Here is a 22,179-nt window from a genome sequence, read left to right as displayed (position 1 = left end):
TGTATTACTACCCCAAGCTTCCGTCCGTGAGTCAAAAATGACCCACAAACATTTCCTGTGGAGTGTGATGGGAACCTTTGATTCTAACAGTCTGTCAGGAATACATTCCCTGAGGACATCAGAAGGGACTTTTTAAATGTCCCCCTTTCTTCTCATTATTCTAACTCCTTCATGTGGCCCTAATCATCTTCTTTTATAAATGCACACTTCTTGTCTCATCACATTTTTCCCCTTCTATTTTCTTTCAAACTTCAGATTTTTTTCTCCAAATTACGACTTTTTGGAATTTCCAAATATTTTTTTTTTTCCTAAACATCGACTTTTAAAAATGTCCCAAAATAATCCCCTTTTCCCCAAGATTCTGATATTTTTTTAATTTTCTGACTTTTTCCTAAAAATTCAGAAATTTGTTTTCAAGTTTCTGGATTTTTTGGTAAATTTAAACTTTTAACAATTTCCGATCATTTTTCAAAATTCTGCCAGAAACACTCCACTCTGAACTCAGTGAATATTTATTGACATGGGAACCAGAGAACAGATTTACACTCGTTTACTACCAGGTGAAAAACTCATTTTTAAACAAACAAACCCCGGAGCGACACCTCGCTTCAACTACAATCGCTTTGAGAAAATAGTGACAAAAAGAGATGCGGTCAAATATTGACCAATTATTTTCATACTAATACAAAAGGTGATAAAAAGGTAAAAAAAAGAGACGTATGTACATCGGTATAAAAAGAAAAGTGTCTGTTTTAGGATTCTTATTTGATTCTCGGCTCCTCGCAGCTGATTGGTTGTCCTGAGGGCGAAGCTCGCATCTGATTGGTCGGTGGAGGTAGGAGGCGGGGCCTGGGGGGTCTGGTGGTGAGTGACAGCGGCTGCAGCTGCTCGGCGTATGGCGACGTGCTGCAGGAGTGTGTGTAGGAGTGTGTGTGAGAGGAGTGTGTGTGCTCGGTGTGTGTGGGGGCAGGGGCGGCGGGGGAAGCGAGGGAGGTGGTGGGCGTGGCCGGGGAGTCTAGCGAGGACGCGGGGCTTGCCTGCGACAGGTGAGTGTGCGTCAGGTGGGACGCCGGCTGTGTGAGGGGAGGGCGGGGGTGTGTGTGAGAGGTGTGTGTGAGCAGGGTGTGTGGGTGAGGCAGATCCTCGTGAGGCGCTCGGGGTCTCTTCAGCTGCAGGGGGGGGGTCCTCCTCCGGGTCTGAGACAAAACACAGAAATAGTTCAGATATTTTTTGGGGGAAATTTTGATGTTTTTAATAAGAATTGTTTTTCAGCAGCTTCGTCTTACCGTCAAACTGAGATTCACTCTTCGCTCTCTTCCTCTTCTTCTTTTTACCCTACACACACACACACACACACACACACACACACACACACACACACACACACACACACACACACACACACACACACACACAAATCATCAGTACTGAGCACACAGGGGGTCTGCGGACCACCGCTAAGCTAAATGTTAGGCGTGGTTTAGTCGCCTCATTTCGACACTTGTTGGCAACAGTTGTTTTTAAATTCACCAGTGGGGTATTTACTGTGTGTGTGTGTGTGTGTGTGTGTGTGTGTGTGTGTGTGTGTGTGTACTCACGTAGTTGTCTCTTGCTGACCAGCCCGGGTAGAGCTTTGAGTGCAGCAGTCTCTCTTTACGAGCCATCTCGTAATATTTGGCCTGTTCCTCTTTGGTCAGCGAATGCCACTGTGGACAGAAATCCTTATCATTACATTTATATCAGATACCTTTTCTAACTTTGTCAAGCTGCTGGATGTTTTCTAAACGCTGCTCATGTTTCCTCCAGCTGCTGGATGTTTTCTAAGCGCTGCTCATGTTTCCTCCAGCTGCTGGATGTTTTCTGAATGCTGCATGCGTTGTTAGGTTGCTGGAGATGTTTCTTCATGGGTTTCTGTATCTGCATCCGTTCTGAGGCAGTTTCTCCTGAGGGAGGAGTTCAGGGTGGTTGTGTTTGCACCTGTTGGCCCCCGTAGGTTCGACCTGAACACTCACCCTCTGTCCCAGGATCTGGTTGATGGTGGCGCTCTCCTTCACTTTGCACTGAGCCACCACTTTGGGCCTCTCCTCCCTCATGTACAGCATGAAGGCGTTCAGAGGCTTCTTGATGTGAGGCCTTTTCTCCTCCTCTTTCTCCGGGGGAACGTCAGGACCCGACCTCCTGCAGCAGCAAGAACACACACTTAGAACACACGCCACATCAGAAACACAGTTTGATATGATATCGATGCCCAACCCCAGCTGGAAATGAGGCTTTAATAACAACTCCTGCTGTGAGACCGTTCTGTGCATTATAAGGCTTCCTGTTACATAGAATATGATGGAGGTTACCCCGGCTGGCTGCTGCTGCCTCCGGGCTCCTGCTTCACCCCGGTGTGCATGATGGCTGGGTGGGGGATAGAGGACTGAGGGGGGGCCACCAGGCGTGGAGAGAAGTTACCGGACACCAGGCTGCAGAATTAAATTAAATGAACACAGGAACTTCCAGTAAGAATGGTCTACAATAAATGACAATATATGACGTGTTGCTGCACACTCACCCGGACATGGAGGCGTTCATGGCCAGCGCTGCAGGAGAGAATCCTCCTGCGATGGGATACATGGTCTGCCCCTGCCTGCAGGAACACAAACATGAAGATACATGTTCTCAGACGGCTTTACAAACATGTTGTTCACTGTTACAGACGTTATGACCTTTACTCACAGCCACCCCAGAGGGTGAGGGATCTGAGCCATTCCTCCAGGAGAGACGGGGTAGCAGGGAGTCCTCGACATGCCTGCACCACACAGGATCAAAGTGAGTCATTTCACATGATTTATTTTAAATGTAGTTCAGGCGGGAGGTAAGAGACATACATTATCAAAATAAATGCATCTCACGATATACAAAACTAAATATTAGTCATTATTTAAATATAATTGTATTTATAAATCCACTCGGTGATGCAGTGAGACTCACCTGCGTCAGGGGAGAATCCGGGGGAGGCTCTCTGGGGGGAGAAGGCCTCCGGGCTGTAGGACAGCAGCGGATGGAGGTGTGTCATGTGGGGGTGCTGCACCACCGGAACGTTGTTAGACTGAAAACACAACACAGATCCACATCAGAACCCTGGGGATGTTTGGTTTTGGAGGAAAGGTTTTTTGGTGAGAATTCAGACCTTTTTCTGAATACACCTGGTTTTCATTTCATCAACAACAACAAAGAAATCTAAAAAAACTAAAACAACTCAGATAGGGAATTATTGAAAACATCTTCAGAGTTTTCCTTTTTTTTACGGAAGAAATCTGGGATTGTTTTTGGAGGAAAATATTTGATTGAAAAATAGAATCCTCTTTGACTTTCAGATTTGTCTCAAAACAAATGGAGTGAGATTAAAGTCAACGAGGAAACAAAACCACTAATCTGAGAATTCTATATTTTTGGGGGAAAGTTTTTTCATTTAGATTTTTATTTTATTTTATTTTCTGAAAAATGAAACAAATAACAAAACTTAAATTTAAATGAAATACAAATGAGTAAAAAGAAATTCTGAGATTGAAGAAAAACGTCCCTGAAAAGAAGCTCGGAGTTTTAAGGTTCCTTTCAGATTTGTTGTTTGTGGATCATTCGTATTTCAGATCCTCTTCAGTCCTTAGAGGTTAATAACTATCGCCGCAGGAAGGGAGCGGGGCTCAGTGGAGCCTCTTCTTCCCGTTAAGGAAGTAACGATGTTCCAGGAAGTGTTGAGAGGAAACTGATGTCCTGCGGTTCACCTGCTCTTTAAAGAGGTTTATCTCTCAGATCAGAACCGGTTATCTGAAGCAGGAGATCCAGAGAGAAACCGGATCTATCGTTGTTTACCTCACACTCAAACCTCTAACCAGGTACACAATCAACATGTTTTCAGTAGGATTTCACACACACACTATTACTGTAAAATAAACACCTTCACGCAGCAGGTAAATAATACAGTTACTGCAAGTGTGTGTGTGTGTGTCTTACCAGGTGTGTAGGGGTAGCAGAGTCTCTCATGGATCTACCTGGGACGTCCAGCAGAGGCCACTGAAAGGGCAGGTACTGTGGACGAGAAGACACACACACACACACACACACACACACACACACACACACACACACACACACACACACACACACACACACACACACACACACACACACACACACACACACACACACACACACACACACACACACACACACACACACACACACACACACACACACACACACACACACACACACACACACACACACACACACACACACACACACACACACACACACACACACTAATCAAGTTATCACGGTATTAGATCAGAAATACAGTGGGGCAAAATAGTATTTAGTCAGCCACCAATTGTGCAAGTTCTCCCATTTAAAAAGATGAGAGAGGCCTGTAATTTGTATCATAGGTACACCTCAACTATGAGAGACAGAAAGGGGAAAACAAATCCAGGAAATCACATTGTAGGATTTTAATGAATTCATTTAAAATGATTGTGGAAAATAAGTATTTGGTCAATAACAAAAGTTCATCTCAATACTTTGTTATACACCCTTTGTTGGCAATGACAGAGGTCAAAGGTTTTCTGTAAGTCTTCACAAGGTTTCCACACACTGTTGCTGGTGTTTTGGCCCATTCCTCCATGCAGATCTCCTCTACAGCAGTGATGTTTTGGGGCTGTCGCTGGGCAACACGGACTTTCAACTCCCTCCAAAGATTTTCTATGGGGTTGAGATCTGGAGACTGGCTAGGCCACTCCAGGACCTTGAAATGCTTCTTACGAAGCCACTCCTTCGTTGCCCTGGCGGTGTGTTTGGGATCACTGTCATGCTGAAAGACCCAGCCACGCTTCATCTTCAGTGCCCTTGCTGATGGAAGGAGGTTTTCACTCAAAATCTCACGATACATGGCCCCATTCATTCTTTCCTTTACACGGATCAGTCGTCCTGGTCCCTTTGCAGAAGAACAGCCCCAAAGCATGATGTTTCCACCCCCATGCTTCACAGTAGGTATGGTGTTCTTTGGAGGCAACTCTGCATTCTTTCTCCTCCAAACACCACGAGTTGAGTTTTTACCAAAAAGTTCTATTTTGGTTTCATCTGACCATATGACATTCTCCCAATCCTCTTCTGGATCATCCAAATGCCCTCTAGCAAACTTCAGACGGGCCTGGACATGTACTGGCTTAAGCAGGGGGACACGTCTGGAACTGCAGGATGTAAGTCCCTGGCGGCGTAGTGTGTTACTGATGGTAGCCTCTGTTACTTTGGTCCCAGCTCTCTGCAGGTCATTCACTAGGTCCCCCCGTGTGGCTCTGGGATTTTTGCTCACCGTTCTTGTGATCATTTTGACCCCACGGGGTGAGATGTTGCGTGGAGCCCCAGATGGAGGGAGATTAGCAGTGGTCTTGTATGTCTTCCATTTTCTAATAATTGCTCCCACAGTTGATTTCTTCACACCAAGCTGCTTACCTATTGCAGATTCAGTTTTCCCAGCCTGGTGCAGGTCTACAATTTTGTCTCAGGTCTCCTTTGACAGCTCTTTGGTCTTGGCCATAGTGGAGTTTGGTGTGTGTGTGTGTGTGTGTGTGTGTGTGTGTGTGTGTGTGTGTGTGTGGTCTGGGTTTTTCTGTAAGACAAAGAACAAAATCCAAGGAGTTTTCCTTCGCCCCACCCCCCCAATCCTTACACACACAATCACACACACCCCACTGTTGACCGAGCAGTCTGAAACTAGGAAACCCCAACACACACACACTCACACACGGCTGAGCAGGAGTAGACAGTAGCTCCTCTGTTATTCCTCACTGATAGGAAATGACGAGTATTTTTGATGAGCCAGAAATCTTTAGAGATGTTTATGTATTGTTATCCAACCGAAGGGATTACAGACAACACACACACACACACACCACAATGCATCCCGTCCCCCACTCTGAGAGCACTAACTGGATCCAGCTGTTGGAAATACCGAGGAAATCCATGTGTGCGCACACACACACACACACACACACACACACACACACACACACACACACACACACACACACACACACACACACACACACACACACACACACACACACACACACACACACACACACACACACACACACACACACACACACGACACACACACACACACACACACACACACACACACACACACACACACACACACACACACACACACACACACACACACACACACACACACACACACACACACACACACACACACAGTGTGTGACTGGAGGGGGAAGGTTATGAGGCTTACTGCTATTTACGAAGCACACACGAGCGAGTGCGCGCACACGAGCGAGTGCGCGCACACACACACACACACACACACACACACACACACACACACACACACACACACACAGAGATTAAAAACCTCCTCCTGTCATTCACTGCAGCTCAGGTGTGACAGGTGTGTGTGTGTGTGTGTGTGTGTGTGTGTGTGTGTGTGTGTGTGTTTTAACTCTTTGTGGCTCAAACTTGTAAAAGATGTAGTTGCATAAACTTGTTCGAACAGGATATCTATGAAAGGTTTCAACCCAAAACATTTAAAATACTGCTGTAATAATTTAAGACTTTTGTGAGTTACTTAAGCAATGAAGTTCCTCTTCCTCTTCCTCTTCACACACCTAACGATCTGACTGAAGAGTAAACAAAGTCTCCATTGTGTGGAGAGAAATGTGAGGCAGGAGAAGGACCAATGTCTCCAGGCCACAATCACTCACAGTGGAAGTGTGTGTGTGTGTGTGTGTGTGGAAATATGTCCAAGAAATGTGACGAAACATTTGAAAAAATAGACACACACACACACACACACACACACACACACACACACACACACACACACACACACACACACACACACACACACACACACACACACACACACACACACACACACACACACACACACACACACACACACACACACACACACACACACACACACACACACACACACACACACACACACACACACACACACACAAAAGAAATGTTCCTGCATGTAGCTTGAGGCTGTGTGTGTGTGTGTGTGTGTGTGTGTGTGTGTGTGTGTGTGTGTGTGTGTAATGAGATGTAACTACCCCCCTGCATTAGCACCATTCAGACGCCGCTAATGACAACAATGGCCCCTAACAGGAGGGGGGTGCGTAACAGAGGAATGCAGGTGTGTGTGTGTGTGTGTGTGTGTGTGTGTGTGTGTGTGTGTGTGTGTGTGTGTGTGTGTGTGTGTGTGTGTGTGTGTGTGTGTGTGTGTGTGTTTAGCCTGCATGAGCGTCTGGGCTAAACACACACAGGACACACTCTCAAAACAAACCAGAGATATCAGAGCTCAGGAAACAAACTCGGTGCTCCTGATCCTTCTGAAACTCTCTCTGGATTTGACTTTATTTTATTGATATTGGATTTTTATTTGAATCCTGATCCTTTTCTATGGACTCATTCTTTTATTGTAGGCCTAATAAATATTTTGTAAATAATACTACATTAATATAATTTATACATATTTAATAAAACAAAGTTCTAAGGATGATCAGAATACTGATCAGAATACTGAAGAATTAGAATTAGAATTAGACTATGGTGATGTGATCTATAGACATGCAGCTACACTGAAACAACAACACCCTGTTCATCCCTCCGCCCTTAGATCTGTCCCCGGTGAGTTATAATACACACCGCTGCGTTCTCTTTCTGGGAGGCGCAGTTACCCTGCTCTATAGTAAGGCTGGCTGCTCCTCTCTTTCTGGGAGGTGCAGTTACCCTGCTCTATAGTAAGGCTGGCTGCTCCTCTCTTTCTGGGAGGCGCAGTTACCCTGCTCTATAGTAACCACCTAACTCCCCCAATATCCCAAAACAAGATTCAAGATTCAAGAAGCTTTATTTCCCCGAGGAAAATTGAGGTGCAACAGTTCAAAACAAAGAAGGAAGGAGAAATATACACTAAATATAACTAAATATAAACTAAATATAATTAAATATAAATAAATATAACTAAATATAACTAAATATAATTAAATATAACTAAATATAAACTAAATATAACTAAATATAATTAAATATAATTAAATATAAATAAATATAATTAAATATAAATAAATATAACTAAATATAATTAAATATAACTAAATATAAATAAATATAACTAAATATAATTAAATATAACTAAATATAATTAAATATAATTAAATATAACTAAATATAAATAAATATAACTAAATATAATTAAATATAAATAAATATAATTAAATATAAATAAATATAACTAAATATAATTAAATATAACTAAATATAAATAAATATAACTAAATATAATTAAATATAATTAAATATAACTAAATATAATTAAATATAATTAAATATAATTAAATATAACTAAATATAATTAAATATAACTAAATATAATTAAATATAACTAAATATAATTAAATATAATTAAATATAACTAAATATAATTAAATATAATTAAATATAACTAAATATAAATAAATATAACTAAATATAACTAAATATAACTAAATATAATTAAATATAATTAAATATAACTAAATATAATTAAATATAATTAAATATAACTAAATATAAATAAATATAACTAAATATAATTAAATATAACTAAATATAATTAAATATAACTAAATATAATTAAATATAATTAAATATAACTAAATATAATTAAATATAAATAAATATAATTAAATATAAATAAATATAACTAAATATAATTAAATATAACTAAATATAATTAAATATAATTAAATATAACTAAATATAACTAAATATAATTAAATATAACTAAATATAACTAAATATAAATAAATATAAATAAATATAACTGTATATAATTAAATATAACTAAATATAAACTAGAATAAACACAATAGGCCTGCTTACTACTCCAACAGTATATTACAAATGACAGCTTTATGTGACCTTCTCTGTGTCGCTCGTTCACACATTAAATCAACAATACAAAAACAACTACGGATTCTACAAGCATTTGGTTCACATGCCATTTAAACGGTAAATGCTGATAGATTTTACACATCATCTGAAACATAGACTACATTTATTACTGAGTGTATGTCCGAGCGAACAGAGAGACACAAACTTCTGCTGTGTGTTTTCTAAAATAACACACAGTAACACTATGGCTGTAACACTATGACTCTAACACTATGGCTGTAACACTATGGCTGTAACACTATGACTCTAACACTATGGCTGTAACACTATGATTCTAACACTATGACTCTAACACTATGACTCTAACACTATGACTCTAACACTATGGCTGTAACACTATGACTCTAACACTATGGCTGTAACACTATGATTCTAACACTATGGCTGTAACACTATGACTCTAACACTATGGCTGTAACACTATGGCTGTAACACTATGGCTGTAACACTATGGCTGTAACACTATGACTCTAACACTATGGCTGTAACACTATGGCTGTAACACTATGGCTGTAACACTATGGCTGTAACACTATGGCTGTAACACTATGGCTGCAGGCCCAAGCTTAACAAGAATTTAACAATAAACACAAGGTCATTATTGACACTGTTACATTTACAAATAGCATTGTTTACTCACTCATACACTGCGTGTCTCTGCTGCTACCTAATGGGAGGAATGGTGCTGCTTGTGCCGAGACATCAGTGAAACAAAGTCTGGATCCAAACTGGAGAGTTTTAGTCTCATATCACAGTCCACAGTGATCCTGTTACGCTGCTTTGTTTTCAGACGTGAGAAAAACCAACTTCACAGTTGTAGGTGGTTGGAAATGGCATCAACAGTTTCAGAGCAGCGTCAGCCAGCTCTGGGTGCTCAGGCTGGACGTGGACCCAAAAGTCCGTCAAGCTTTTCTCTCTGAAAGTCGTCCTCAGTGTCCCATCAGATGTGATGTCCACAAGGCTGTCAACCTGTCTTGATGGGAGCTTGGAACTGACGTGTTCGATGTGCGTTTTGTCCCCAAATGGATTCCTGATCCACTCATAGCCTGCATCTAGTTCTGGGAAATATCTTCCCAGCTGAAAGTGAAGGCCTTGCAGATGTTCCTTGAAGGCTGCAACTGTGCCGCCGTCCAGCTCTTCATCTGCAGCGAGGAGAAAATCCACAAGCGTTGGAAAACAGTCAAACTCCTGGCGATCCAGACGGACACATCACAATTCCATCTTGAGGCGTGCGGCTTTAATGTTGTCCTGCACATTGAAGGCGGTGACGGCTTTTCCCTGCAGCGCTAAGTTCAAAGCATTGAGAGCGCTAAAGACATCGGCCAGGTATGCCAATTTTGAGAGCCACTGGAAATCATGCAGTCTGTCATACAGTTCATCAGTATGATGCAAGAATAACATCACCTCATCGCGCAGTTCAAATAGAGGGTGAGAACTTTCCCACGCGACAGCCAGCGAACCTCAGTATGGAAAAGCAGTTTTGTGTGTTCACATCCCATTTCATCACACAGAGCTTTGAAAAGACGTGTGTTCAGTGCTTTGGTTTGTATTGTATCAACAATTTCCACAGACTCGTCCAGTACTGATTTGAGGCATGGTGGCATTTTTTTCACAGCCAGCTGTTCTCTGTGAATGCAGCAGTGTGTTGCTGTGGCGCAAGGTGCAACTGCGCGTACGCGCGCTGCCTGTCCCTGGTGTTTCCCAGTCATTGCAGTTGCACCATCTGTGCAAATACCAACACATCGTGTCCAGTCCATATTATTCTGCAGGATGAAATCGTTGACTGAGTCAAAAATGGCTTCCCCTGTGGTGTTGGTCTGCAGGGAACGACAAAACAGAAATTCATCCTGCACACCGCCATCATAAATGTACCTTACAAAACACAGCAGATTTCTCATTCACGATATCAGTTGACTCGTCCAGTTGCAGTGTGAAAAACTGGCTTTGGCGTAAACGTGTGATCAGCTGATCTTTCACAATTTCGGCCATGGCTGTTATTCGCCGCTGGACAGTATCATTGGAGAGGGGGACCCTGTTAATTTCGTCGCTTGCTTTCTCCCCAAACAATACATTAGCCATAACCTTGGCAGCTGGTTTGACTACATTCTCACCTATCGAATGAGGTTTCCCGATGTAATCCTTGTGTTTGCTCTCAAAATGACGCTTGAGCTTGGCGGGTTTCATAGCCTCGTTAGCCAACGACTCGTAGCACAAAACACAGTGTGGATTGGGATCCCCTTCATCTCCAGTCCAGAAAAATCTGAATTTTATGAAGTCGCTGTGATATTTTCTCTTCACTTTAGCGCTGGACTTTCCGCGATCAAGTCGAGTTTCACAGCTTTCAGCCGGGTGGTGGTTAGACGGCGAACCGCTCTCCTGGGACTCAGGGTGGCTTTACACGGAAACGAAAACGGCTTAAAAACGCAAAACATTTTTGCGGATGCACTATATCGTTTAGATGGAAACGGCGTTTTGGGGGGATGAAAACGCAAGAAAGTGAAACCACCCTCCAGAGTGGAATTCTTGAAAACGCTCCACTGTCGCGCCACCGTGTAAAGGATGAAAAAGGCAAAACTTCGTTTCTCGTCACATAGAAATGACGTGACAAGCATAATAAAGCGCCAGAAAACCGAGGGAAACACATTAGAAGGCTATCAACATGTCCGTCCCTGCGGACTTTCAACTCGCCTTAGGCGCTGTAATTGACGTTCAAGAGTCATTTCATCAGATAACAGCAATGATGAGCGAGAGTAGTAAAGAACAGACCAAAAATATGAACTACGTTCTCGAAATTCTTGAAGTTCATAGAGAGAGCAGGCGACCTAGACAGCTGTGGGTGAGACCTGGGAGGACTTCTCAGTGGTGGGATAACTTCATGAATGAGGTGGTAGACGACCAAGCGTTTCACCCTAAAACGCTCGTCTAAATGCAGATTTAAAAGTGAAAACGAAACGCCACTTTTGCGTTTTTGTTTCAGATCGTTTCCGTGTAAAGGTAGCCTCAGTAACGCACACAAAATCACTTGTCGCTGCTGGATCTCCTGCATCAGGACGATGCACCTTGACTGTCACGTCAGATTTGTCATTTCATTTTCTTTTACCTGACCCTGTCTTTAGCCATCGACCCATCTTGTCAGTTGACCGCTCAAATTGACCGCGCAACTCATTTCTGACGTAAGATCGTAACCTACGTAGCTACGCTACATCTATGCTACACTCTATACTAGTCATTTTAAGGCAGTCTGAGAAACACTTTAAACTTATAATATATTCATTTCAAATGTGACATTTTACCAAAATACTCACGGACCACCAGTGGTCCGCGGACCACTCTTTGAGAAAGACTGCTAGTAAGGCTAGCTGCTCCTCTCTTTCTGGGAGGCGCAGTTACCCTGCTCTATAGTAAGGCTGGCTGCTCCTCTCTTTCTGGGAGGCGCAGTTACCCTTGGTAACCCTCCTCCGTTTATCTCCTCCCTGTTACACTGGAGTCTGGGTTCCTATCAAAGCAGATCCAACAGCTGGCTCACTCTGAGGGCTCCTTGCTGTCGTTGGGATCTTGGTAAACGGCCTTCTTCTTGGATGCCCCTAACCCTAACCCAACCAGCTCTAAGGTTGGAGGTACTCCCGTCTGCTACTGATTGAAACCGTTGGTGTTTAATCTCTGCTCTTCAAATTCAAACTGTTTTTAGTTCTTTATTTTTCTGTCATTGCTGTTGTTGTGGGCATGACCCGTGACGTAAGCTCGTGGTCATCGAAAATGGGGGAAACCTCAACGCCCTACGAGTATAAAATAAAGGATTCAACTTAAAACAATAATACCAAAATATAAATATGCTTTATATTTCTATTACGTAATTACACTTCTTAAAAATGAAATAATACAATACTTCATAATGCTGTATCTTCCTCCTGACTGCATGAGCTCTTTAGTACACGTCTTCTTCCAAATTAGATCCCTTTTAACTCCATATAAAGACCAGACCACCGACAGTAAAGCGCTCTAACACCCGGAGGTCTCCTTAACTCTCCTCCGGTTAATATTTCTCTTAAATTCCTCCCTGTGCCGACGAGGCATTTTTCCATAGAGTGGTCCTGAGTGCATAAACCTGTAATCCAGGCTGAGCCCCTCAGAGCTGCAGGGGAAACCAAGCAACACCCCGCAGTCCTGCAGCAGCTAATCTGCAGCTGCTGCACCAAGTCCAGGCCTGTCTCACCCTGCACCATCACACACACCTTATCACAACACACACACATTATCAAAACACACACATACAAATGCACAAAAGCTTCCGGGTCCGAGAGGAGTCAGCGGTCTACAAGTCTCTGTGAGAAGGGCTGGACAACGTGGGAGTAGAAAGTTGAGATATTGTCAGGAAATTGTTTTGCCCCTTAAATCTGCTTTCTTGTTTACTCCATTTCAAAGTCAATATATTTGGGTTTTGCACTGAAAACACAAGATCTTAGAGGAACTGCGCGGGACATTTCCCCCATTTTCTTGCAATTAGACAGACTTTTCTAGCAGTTGTATAATAAAACAGCCATAATATCTGATACCTGATATCTGACTAATGTGCATAAAGAGTATCAAATTCATTGAGGGGGAAGCTCTCTATAAATAAAATACAAAAGACTCCATGGCTGCACAGTGAACCTCAATGTTATAAAAATCACTTTTTAAAATAGTTTTTATTATTATTTATTTATATTCTACAGATTTAAAAAACTGAAAATTCTGTTTTCTGTGTGTGTGTGTGTGTGTGTGTGAAGACGTACCGTCCTAGCACTGGGGGGCATGTTAGCGAGGTAGGGGTTGCAGAGGTTACCGAGGTCGGGGATCATGAAGAAGGGATAGCCGACGTACGGAGACGCCGTGAACAGACCTCCGTCCTGCTGCCTCCTCAGAGCTGGGAAAACAGTTCAGATTAGGGAGGAGAACATCTGACAGAGAGTGCGTATTAAGCAGAAAATAAAGAAGAATGCAGTGTTTTTTCAGTTCCACCAGTGGGGTGTTTACTGGTTTTACTCTCTTCAGCTTGAGTTAACCACAGACCAGGGTAACAACTAAAAACACATTCGGGAAACCATTGACCTCCACACCAAGGGACAGGACAATGCCGAGTCATGTCAGGGTTTAGGACTCATTCCAGCAGATCTGTATTTGCCAAGAGAGGTCAAGGGCCATTAAATCTGAGTTTTGCATAACATAGGGGTTCGCTAACTGATCGAGAGACAAGAAGAACCGGTTGGACCGCGATTCGGACAATTGGCAGCTTCGGATGGAGACAGCTGTGTTTCCCACGGAGCAGAACCCACTTCTGAGACAAGTTTCAAGAAGTTTTTCTGACCAAACGAGAAGCTTTTAGCCACGGCAGAGGAGTTATATAAGCAGGGATGAGGAGCGGATTACTGAGCATGTCATGGACTGAAGATACGGTTCGTCAGAAAGTAAAACCAGCTTTAATAAAATGATGACGTTGCATTTACTGCACACGAGTAAGCAAATACCAAGAAGATTCATTTCTCTGGTACTGGATGAACCTCTCTGAGTCTATTCATTTTATTGTGCCTTTTTTCTGAATCGTCCGTCTGGGCAGACCTCTCTAAGCACTTAACCAATCACAACCAAGCCAACCAGCTAACCAATCAGAGCAGACTTGACTCTGGTTTCAGACAGAGGGTGAAAAGAAGTGCAGCAGCACAGACAGTATGAGAAACATAAAGAGACACTACATACTGATATACACCTGAACATCAGCAGGAGAGGACTCTTTAAAGTAGAGACGCTACATACTGATATACACCTGAACATCAGCAGGAGAGGACTCTTTAAAGTAGAGACACTACATACTGATATACACCTGAACATCAGCAGGAGAGGACTCTTTAAAGTAGAGACACTACATACTGATATACACCTGAACATCAGCAGGAGAGGACTCTTTAAAGTAGAGACTCTACATACTGATATACACCTGAACATCAGCAGGAGAGGACTCTTTAAAGTAGAGACACTACACACTGATATACACCTGAACATCAGCAGGAGAGGACTCTTTAAAGTAGAGACTCTACACACTGATATACACCTGAACATCAGCAGGAGAGGACTCTTTAAAGTAGAGACTCTACATACTGATATACACCTGAACATCAGCAGGAGAGGACTCTTTAAAGTAGAGACTCTACATACTGATATACACCTGAACATCAGCAGGAGAGGACTCTTTAAAGTAGAGACTCTACATACTGATATACACCTGAACATCAGCGGGAGAGGACTCTTTAAAGTAGAGACACTACATACTGATATACACCTGAACATCAGCAGGAGAGGACTCTTTAAAGTAGAGACTCTACATACTGATATACACCTGAACATCAGCAGGAGAGGACTCTTTAAAGTAGAGACACTACATACTGATATACACCTGAACATCAGCAGGAGAGGACTCTTTAAAGTAGAGACACTACATACTGATATACACCTGAACATCAGCAGGAGAGGACTCTTTAAACTAGAGACACTACATACTGATATACACCTGAACATCAGCAGGAGAGGACTCTTTAAAGTAGAGACGCTACAACATTGTGAGTTAGGGTAAACTACCTTCTTCGAACAGGTGATTGTGTCTGGCCCGGCTCTGCAGATCAGGATTGGTTCTGGGACGTCTGTCAGCCTGAACACGGACACACACAGAAACAGTACTTTTATTTGCTGTATTGGTACTTCTACAACAAGGTGACAATACTTCATTTAGTAATACTTGTGTACTTTTGCGGCTGATACATTACATGAGTACTTTTTTGCATGAAGCTGTTAATAACTGTATTAGTTCTGCTAAGACTTTCACATTAGATGGTTATACGTTTTGCTGCTTATACTTCAACATCATCCTGATAATACTTGAATAAGATTTTTCATTCAGCACTTGTACTTGTGATGCAGTACTTTTGCTTTGCTGTGTTGGTACTTTTACAAGAAGATGACAATACGTGTGTACTTTTACTGCTGGTAGTTTCATATGCAGTTGATGAAACGTGTGTACTTTTACATGAAGCTGATACTTCAGTCAGATGTTGTTATGCAGAACTTTTACTTGCTGTTTTGTTACTCTTCCCTCAGTTGAGTATCTGAGTCCTGCTCAGTTAATCCTCTCACCTCAGAGTCGGAGCTGGACTCGGACTCGTTGACCAGAGAACTCTTCATATCGTCCAGGTCTCTCTCTGAGGAAACATTTCTCTTTTCCTCCTGTTCTCCTTCGTCTTTGAACGCAATCAGCTCATCGTTGGCTCCCAGATCTCCGTCTGAAGCTAACATGTTAACATTAGCTGCTAACATGCTAACATCTAACTGTCCACTAACACGGACTTTACACTTAATTTGGAAATAAATAAACACGTATAACACTTGAGGAACTTTAACAGAACATCCGGGTCACGTTACACCTATTTCAGGCAGCTTACTTTAGTGTTATTGTGACAAAAAAACATGCTAAGCTATAATGCTAATCAATGCTACATGCGGCGTTCACTGACGCCTCGGATCTTCTCCTGTTAAATTCCTGAGGTGTGGAAATCCTCACAACAAAACTAGCTTTAAAAACAAGCTAACGTGCTAAGCTCGTATGCTAACATGCTAAGCAGTGCTACAAGCGGCGTTCACTGACGCCTCGGTGTTTCCCTTGTTAAATTCCTGAGGTGTGGAAGTCCTTGTTTTCCAACCGAGAAAAGAGTCCATAAACAAAAACGGGATTGAAGGGAAAGCCACCAAAATGGTTAAAATTTTTAAAAAATAGTCCATAAACAGAGGGGCGCTGACAGGAAAGGCTCTAAAATGCTTTAAAAATAGTAAATAATAATTAAAATCCTCCCAGGACGGCTGGCATTATCAACCCGACCGCGGCGCACTTCGTTCGAAGTGAAAAAAGTTTGCGTGTGTCAGTTTACTCCAAAAAAAAATAGATCCCTGTTTTGATTTAATTCCAACATCTTGAGTCCAATTAGCTTTTAAAATCCTCCCGATTCTAAGTCGATGGTTTCTGTACTTCTTCACAAATAAGCCTGCAGTACGGAGGCGTGGGAAACCTTCCTGGAGAGAGAGGAGTGAAGGGGGAAAAGAGTGCGCGGCGGCCGGAGAACAGTGAACGGGCGGCGGGGACGCGCTGACCCTGGATCAGTTTAGCAAAGCGCGATCCCGTAGCCGCTCATGCCCGACAGGCTGGGTGAACTGATCCTGGATCAGGAACAACAGGTTGATCCCATCCGTGGCACAAAGAAGAAGGAGGGAGGAGTTTACATGGACAAAAAGGACATTTTGTAGGACCTTAAAGGAGCAGTTAGACTCTTTTCTGACTTCTTGATCTGAAAGCTGAAACTATAAGTCAACTTTTACTTGTAGCCTATAATGAATCTACAGAAGAGGATTAGAGCCACATGAGAAAGATGTTGGGATGCTACCATTAGTAAAAAAAAATTAAAAAGTCAGAATTCATCCCCCAAATGTTCTCATGTGGCCCTAATCCTCTCCCATATGAATCAGAACCTAGTTTATTGACTGGTCTGTTTACCTAGACAAGGATTTGGTTTTGGTGTATGGTGCTGCAAACATAAACACAATACAAGACAATAAGTAGTAAGGGAAAGTAAAGAGTTAGTAAGTAAGCATAAGGGGATCAACTCATGATGCACAATGTGTACAGTTACACTCTCATGTGTGCACGTTTAATAATGACTGTTCTCACGTGTACTTCTGCAGGTCGGCCACAGGTCAAAGCCACCAGCAGCTGTATAACCACAGAGGAAACATGTGTTACGTCCATCAGCACTGGAGGACTTTACACATGAAAACTGAACCCTACAGAGCTGAGAGGGAAAACCTGCACACTGCATGCATTGTGGGTAGTGTAGGCGCCGTGGAAGAAGAACATGAGGTAGTAAAAAAGACGATACGACTCTTTCTACAGCATCCGATTCTTTTGTGCATACAATACATGTCTCTGAATGGAAACAAGAGTAAAAGCTGGAGTCTGGTGTTGAGGTGAGGCACCGTGGGATCATGGGAGTTGTAGTATTGAGCATTATTATGAATGAGTTATGAATGAATGTGGAGTACGTTTTGCCTCTGAGATATAGTACAGGGGAGTAGAAAAGGGTCAGAAAATACAAGCACCTAAGTAAAGATCAAAAGCACAACAATAAAACTACACATTTCATCTCATTATAAATGTCTGTATTGATGTTCCCTGTTCAAAACCACACTGAGTAAAGTAGAAGTACTCAGGTCTTGTACTTGAGTAAAAGCAGAAGTACTCAGGTCTTGTTCTTGAGTTAAAGTAGAAGTACTCAGATCTTGTTCTTGAGTAAAAGCAGAAGTACTCAGATCTTGTACTTGAGTAAAGTAGAAGTACTCAGGTCTTGTTCTTGAGTTAAAGCAGAAGTACTCAGGTCTTGTTCTTGAGTTAAAGTAGAAGTACTCAGATCTTGTTCTTGAGTAAAAGTAAAAGTACTCACATCTGTGGGGGGGGGTCTTTACAGTTGGGCTCTGAGCCAAACATGAACCCTTGCTGTGATCCCCTCCTGTGTGTGTGTGTGTGTGTGTGTGTGTGTGTGTGTGTGTGTGTGTGTGTGTGTGTGTGTGTGTGTGTGTGTGTGTGCGTGCGTGCGTGTGTGTGTTCACTTACAATGGCTGTCTCAGTGTCTAGCCAGTGAGTGTGTGTCCCGCCCCCCCCCCCCCCCCCCCCCCACACCCCGCAGCAGCAGAGGCCCGTCAGGAATGCGATGTGTCTCTGAGCTCCAGAGTAACAGAAGTCAGCTGTGAACACTCGCAGGTTCAGCAGAGCCGTAACCCGGCTTCCTGCTCGTAACGCTGGAAACGAAACCGGAGACCTGGGCGTTGTCCGGACTCCAGATGTAGAGATTCTCTCCGCAAGATCTGAGTACTTCTACTTTTACTCAAGTACAAGATCTGCGTACTTCTACTTTTACTCAAGTACAAGATCTGCGTACTTCTACTTTTACTCAGGATCTGAGTACTTCTACTTTTACTCAAGAACAAGATCTGCGTACTTCTACTTTTACTCAAGTAGAAGATCTGCGTACTTCTACTTTTACTCAAGTACAAGATCTGCGTACTTCTACTTTTACTCAGGACCTGAGTACGTGTCCCCTTGTGGTCCAGGACCTCTGATATAAAGTATCTGTTACTTTGTACTCCTGGTCTTTGTACGCCTGGTCTTTGTACTCTTTGTACTCCTGGTCTTTGTACTCCTGGTCTTTGTACTCCTGGTCTTTGTACGCCTGGTCTTTGTACGCCTGGTCTTTGTACTCCTAGTTGTTGTACTCCTGGTCTTGGTACTCCTGGTCTTTGTACTCCTGGTCTTTGTACTCCTGGTCTTTGTACTCCTGGTCTTGGTACTCCTGGTCTTTGTACTCCTGGTCTTTGTACTCCTGGTCTTTGTACTCCTGGTCGTTGTACTCCTGGTCTTTGTACTCCTAGTTGTTGTACTCCTGGTCTTGGTACTCCTGGTCTTTGTACTCCTGGTCGTTGTACTCCTAGTCTTGGTACTCTTGGTCTTTGTACTCCTGGTCTTTGTACGCCTGGTTTTTGTACTCCTGGTCTTGGTACTCCTGGTCATTGTACTCCTGGTCGTCCAGCAGTGGTTCAGTCAGTCCAGCAATGGTTCAGTCAGTAGGGGCTTGGACTGGGAATCGTAGGGTTGCCGGTTCAAGTCCCCGAACAGCAAAGTGGACTGCTACTTGGAGAGGTCTCAGTTCATCTCCTAGGCCCTGCTGTGGTGCCCTTGAGGACACATTTCACTGTGTGGTCTGCTGTGTGCATGTATGTGAGTAATAAAGAGGGTTTCATCCTCCGATTCTGTCTATCTCTATCTTTGTACTCCTGGTCGTTGTACTCCTGATCTTGGTACTCCTGGTCCTAAACTTGACTTGTATTATTTCTATGTATCTTGTGAAGAGATGTGACCCCCAAACCAGAATCCTGCTTTTTTGCTCTGGGTTAAAAACAAACATGTTGTATAGGAAGCTAATTTCAGAAGCTAGCTGATGTGGCGCTACTTTCTCCCAAAAGGTATTTTCCAATGAGCCGAGTATACACTTGGTCTCTGGAGGCAGGAGTGGAATAAAGGGAGCGCAGAGCGGCCCGGAGACCTCCAACAGAGAGACACAGGAGGAGGCTTCATGAGGCTACGGAGCCTCATTACCAGCAGGCTGCTCTCCACAGGGGGCCGCCATTCAGCTGCGAGTGGGACCATTCAACCTATGTTTATGTATGTGTGTGTCGGTGTGTGTTCCTTTGTGTTTTCAGGCTGTGTCTTTAAGGCAATGATGGGCCGATGCTAATGTGTTAAACAAACCCTCATGCTGTTGGCCTTCTGGTCCGGTCTGAGGTCAGGGTTAATACTTGATGTGTTTAATAAGGGAAGTTAGACTCATGAAACACAAAGTGTCTCTGAGGTCTTTACACCGGCTTCCTGTCAGAGACTCCTTACTGCTGCCGGTTTCTGAAGCACTGACTGGTTTACTCTGATCTGCCGCTCCAACATGAACCATCAGGTCTGCTTTGTGTCACCAGTCAGAACTCAACCTGGAGAAGTTCAGTTCTCATGCTCCAAATATCTGGAACAAACTCCCAGAAACAGGTCCTTTCAAATCCAGACTGGAGACTTTTCTTTTTGCTTTTGATTGAACTCTCACTGTGACCTTTACTCATGTACCTGTTATTCTTTCTCAGCTTGTTTTGTGTTTATTTGATTCTCTTTGCTTCTTATGGACTGTTTTTAAAAGCCATTTTATTGTTTCTTAAAGCTCGTAATGCACTTTGGATTGTGTTGAGAGGGAAAGTATTAATATATTGCCTCATTAAAGAAAACTATTAATGCAAAATAACTAATCCAGACACAAGTGAGGTCTGCATATCAAATAAAATGCTGATGCGACCACAACACACATCATGAAATGGGTTTTTTAAAGAGGTCCTATTCTTCTTTTGTGGTGTTCCCTCTCCTGTAGTGGGCTCTATAGGTTATAGGTGCTCCCCGGGCACCCTACATATGGCAGCCCACTGCTCCTAACACTAGTACAGGTCAAATTCAGAATGTGAATTTCCCCACGGGGATTAATAAAATACATAAATAGGGGATGGATGTCCGGTGGGTCTGCGGGGGACGAGTGGCAGGCAGCAGGCTGACACTGAGACTGAGATTTCTGATCCTTTCTTTTACTCTCCTTTTTTCTGGAGAGGAAGTAAAGGAACCGGAGCTCTGGATCTATTTGTTGTTGGAGGTGCGATATATGACTTAGCAGCTTTAAGACATGAAGACACTATTATTTTAATGCAGGATTTTCACTGGAAAGTGGGCGGGGCTTAATTAAGACAGGAAGTGGCGTCAGGGCTCTCATCATCAAAGTGTAGCTGACACTTTCACCCCTTGTTTTTGTTTGTATCTCTGCAGCGTGTCTGAAGCTGCAGTGCGTCTCTCCTGATGGCCACCATGCAGAAGTACACAATAACACACACTTTGCATCAGTTCTGCCGAGTTGGCGTTCAGTGAGGTGGTAGCGCTCCAGGTGCAGACAGCAGCTGTCTTCCTCCAGCCATGAAACCAAAACTAAACGTACAGCTGCCGGTGACCTCACCCCTCAAACACTTCACATGCACGTTTTCCTGAAGTACACTGGAGTCACACACACCCAGGATCACTCAGGATGGAGCGAGCCTGGAAACAGAAGGAAGATGCTGCTGATCGTGCAGAGGAAATCTAAAGGAAGTTCAGCTTTATAGTCTTTCATTTCCCCTGTTTACACACACACACACACACACACACACACACACACACACACACACACACACACACACACACACACACACACACACACACACACACACACACACACACACACACACACACACACACACACACACACACACACACACACACACACACACACAGCCTCAAGATACATGTCATCATTCTGCAGGAACATTTTATTCCTACTTGTGTGTGTGTGTGTGTGTGTGTGTGTGTGTGTGTGTGTGTGTGTGTACGTTTGTGTAAGTTTAAGTGTTTGTATATGTGTGTGTACAAGTGAATAAGTACTCAGTGTTTGTGAACTTTCTTATGTGTGTTTGATTATATTAATTGTGGGGACA

The 22,179-nt window shown here is 43.0% G+C and overlaps 1 protein-coding gene across 1 annotated transcript; it reads right to left on the bottom strand.

Moving 5' to 3' along the window:
• Positions 1-496: 496 nt before the first annotated feature.
• Positions 497-17,814, bottom strand: LOC134868341 (transcription factor 7-like 1-A). Its single transcript, XM_063889392.1, is given in 13 exon segments — positions 497-1,181; positions 1,183-1,196; positions 1,287-1,335; positions 1,599-1,706; positions 2,013-2,178; positions 2,349-2,468; positions 2,558-2,632; positions 2,722-2,794; positions 2,977-3,094; positions 4,000-4,074; positions 13,782-13,912; positions 15,619-15,688; positions 16,171-17,814. Coding segments are annotated over 13 exon segments (1,599 nt in total). The 5' UTR covers positions 16,351-17,814; the 3' UTR covers positions 497-761.
• Between the last annotated feature and the right edge of the window lie 4,365 nt (positions 17,815-22,179).

Source organism: Eleginops maclovinus, chromosome 8 (assembly GCF_036324505.1).
Source record: "Eleginops maclovinus isolate JMC-PN-2008 ecotype Puerto Natales chromosome 8, JC_Emac_rtc_rv5, whole genome shotgun sequence".
Taxonomy (NCBI): domain Eukaryota; kingdom Metazoa; phylum Chordata; class Actinopteri; order Perciformes; family Eleginopidae; genus Eleginops; species Eleginops maclovinus.
Note: the sequence above shows the minus strand (reverse complement) of the source record. Positions and strands in the feature narration are given on the sequence as shown.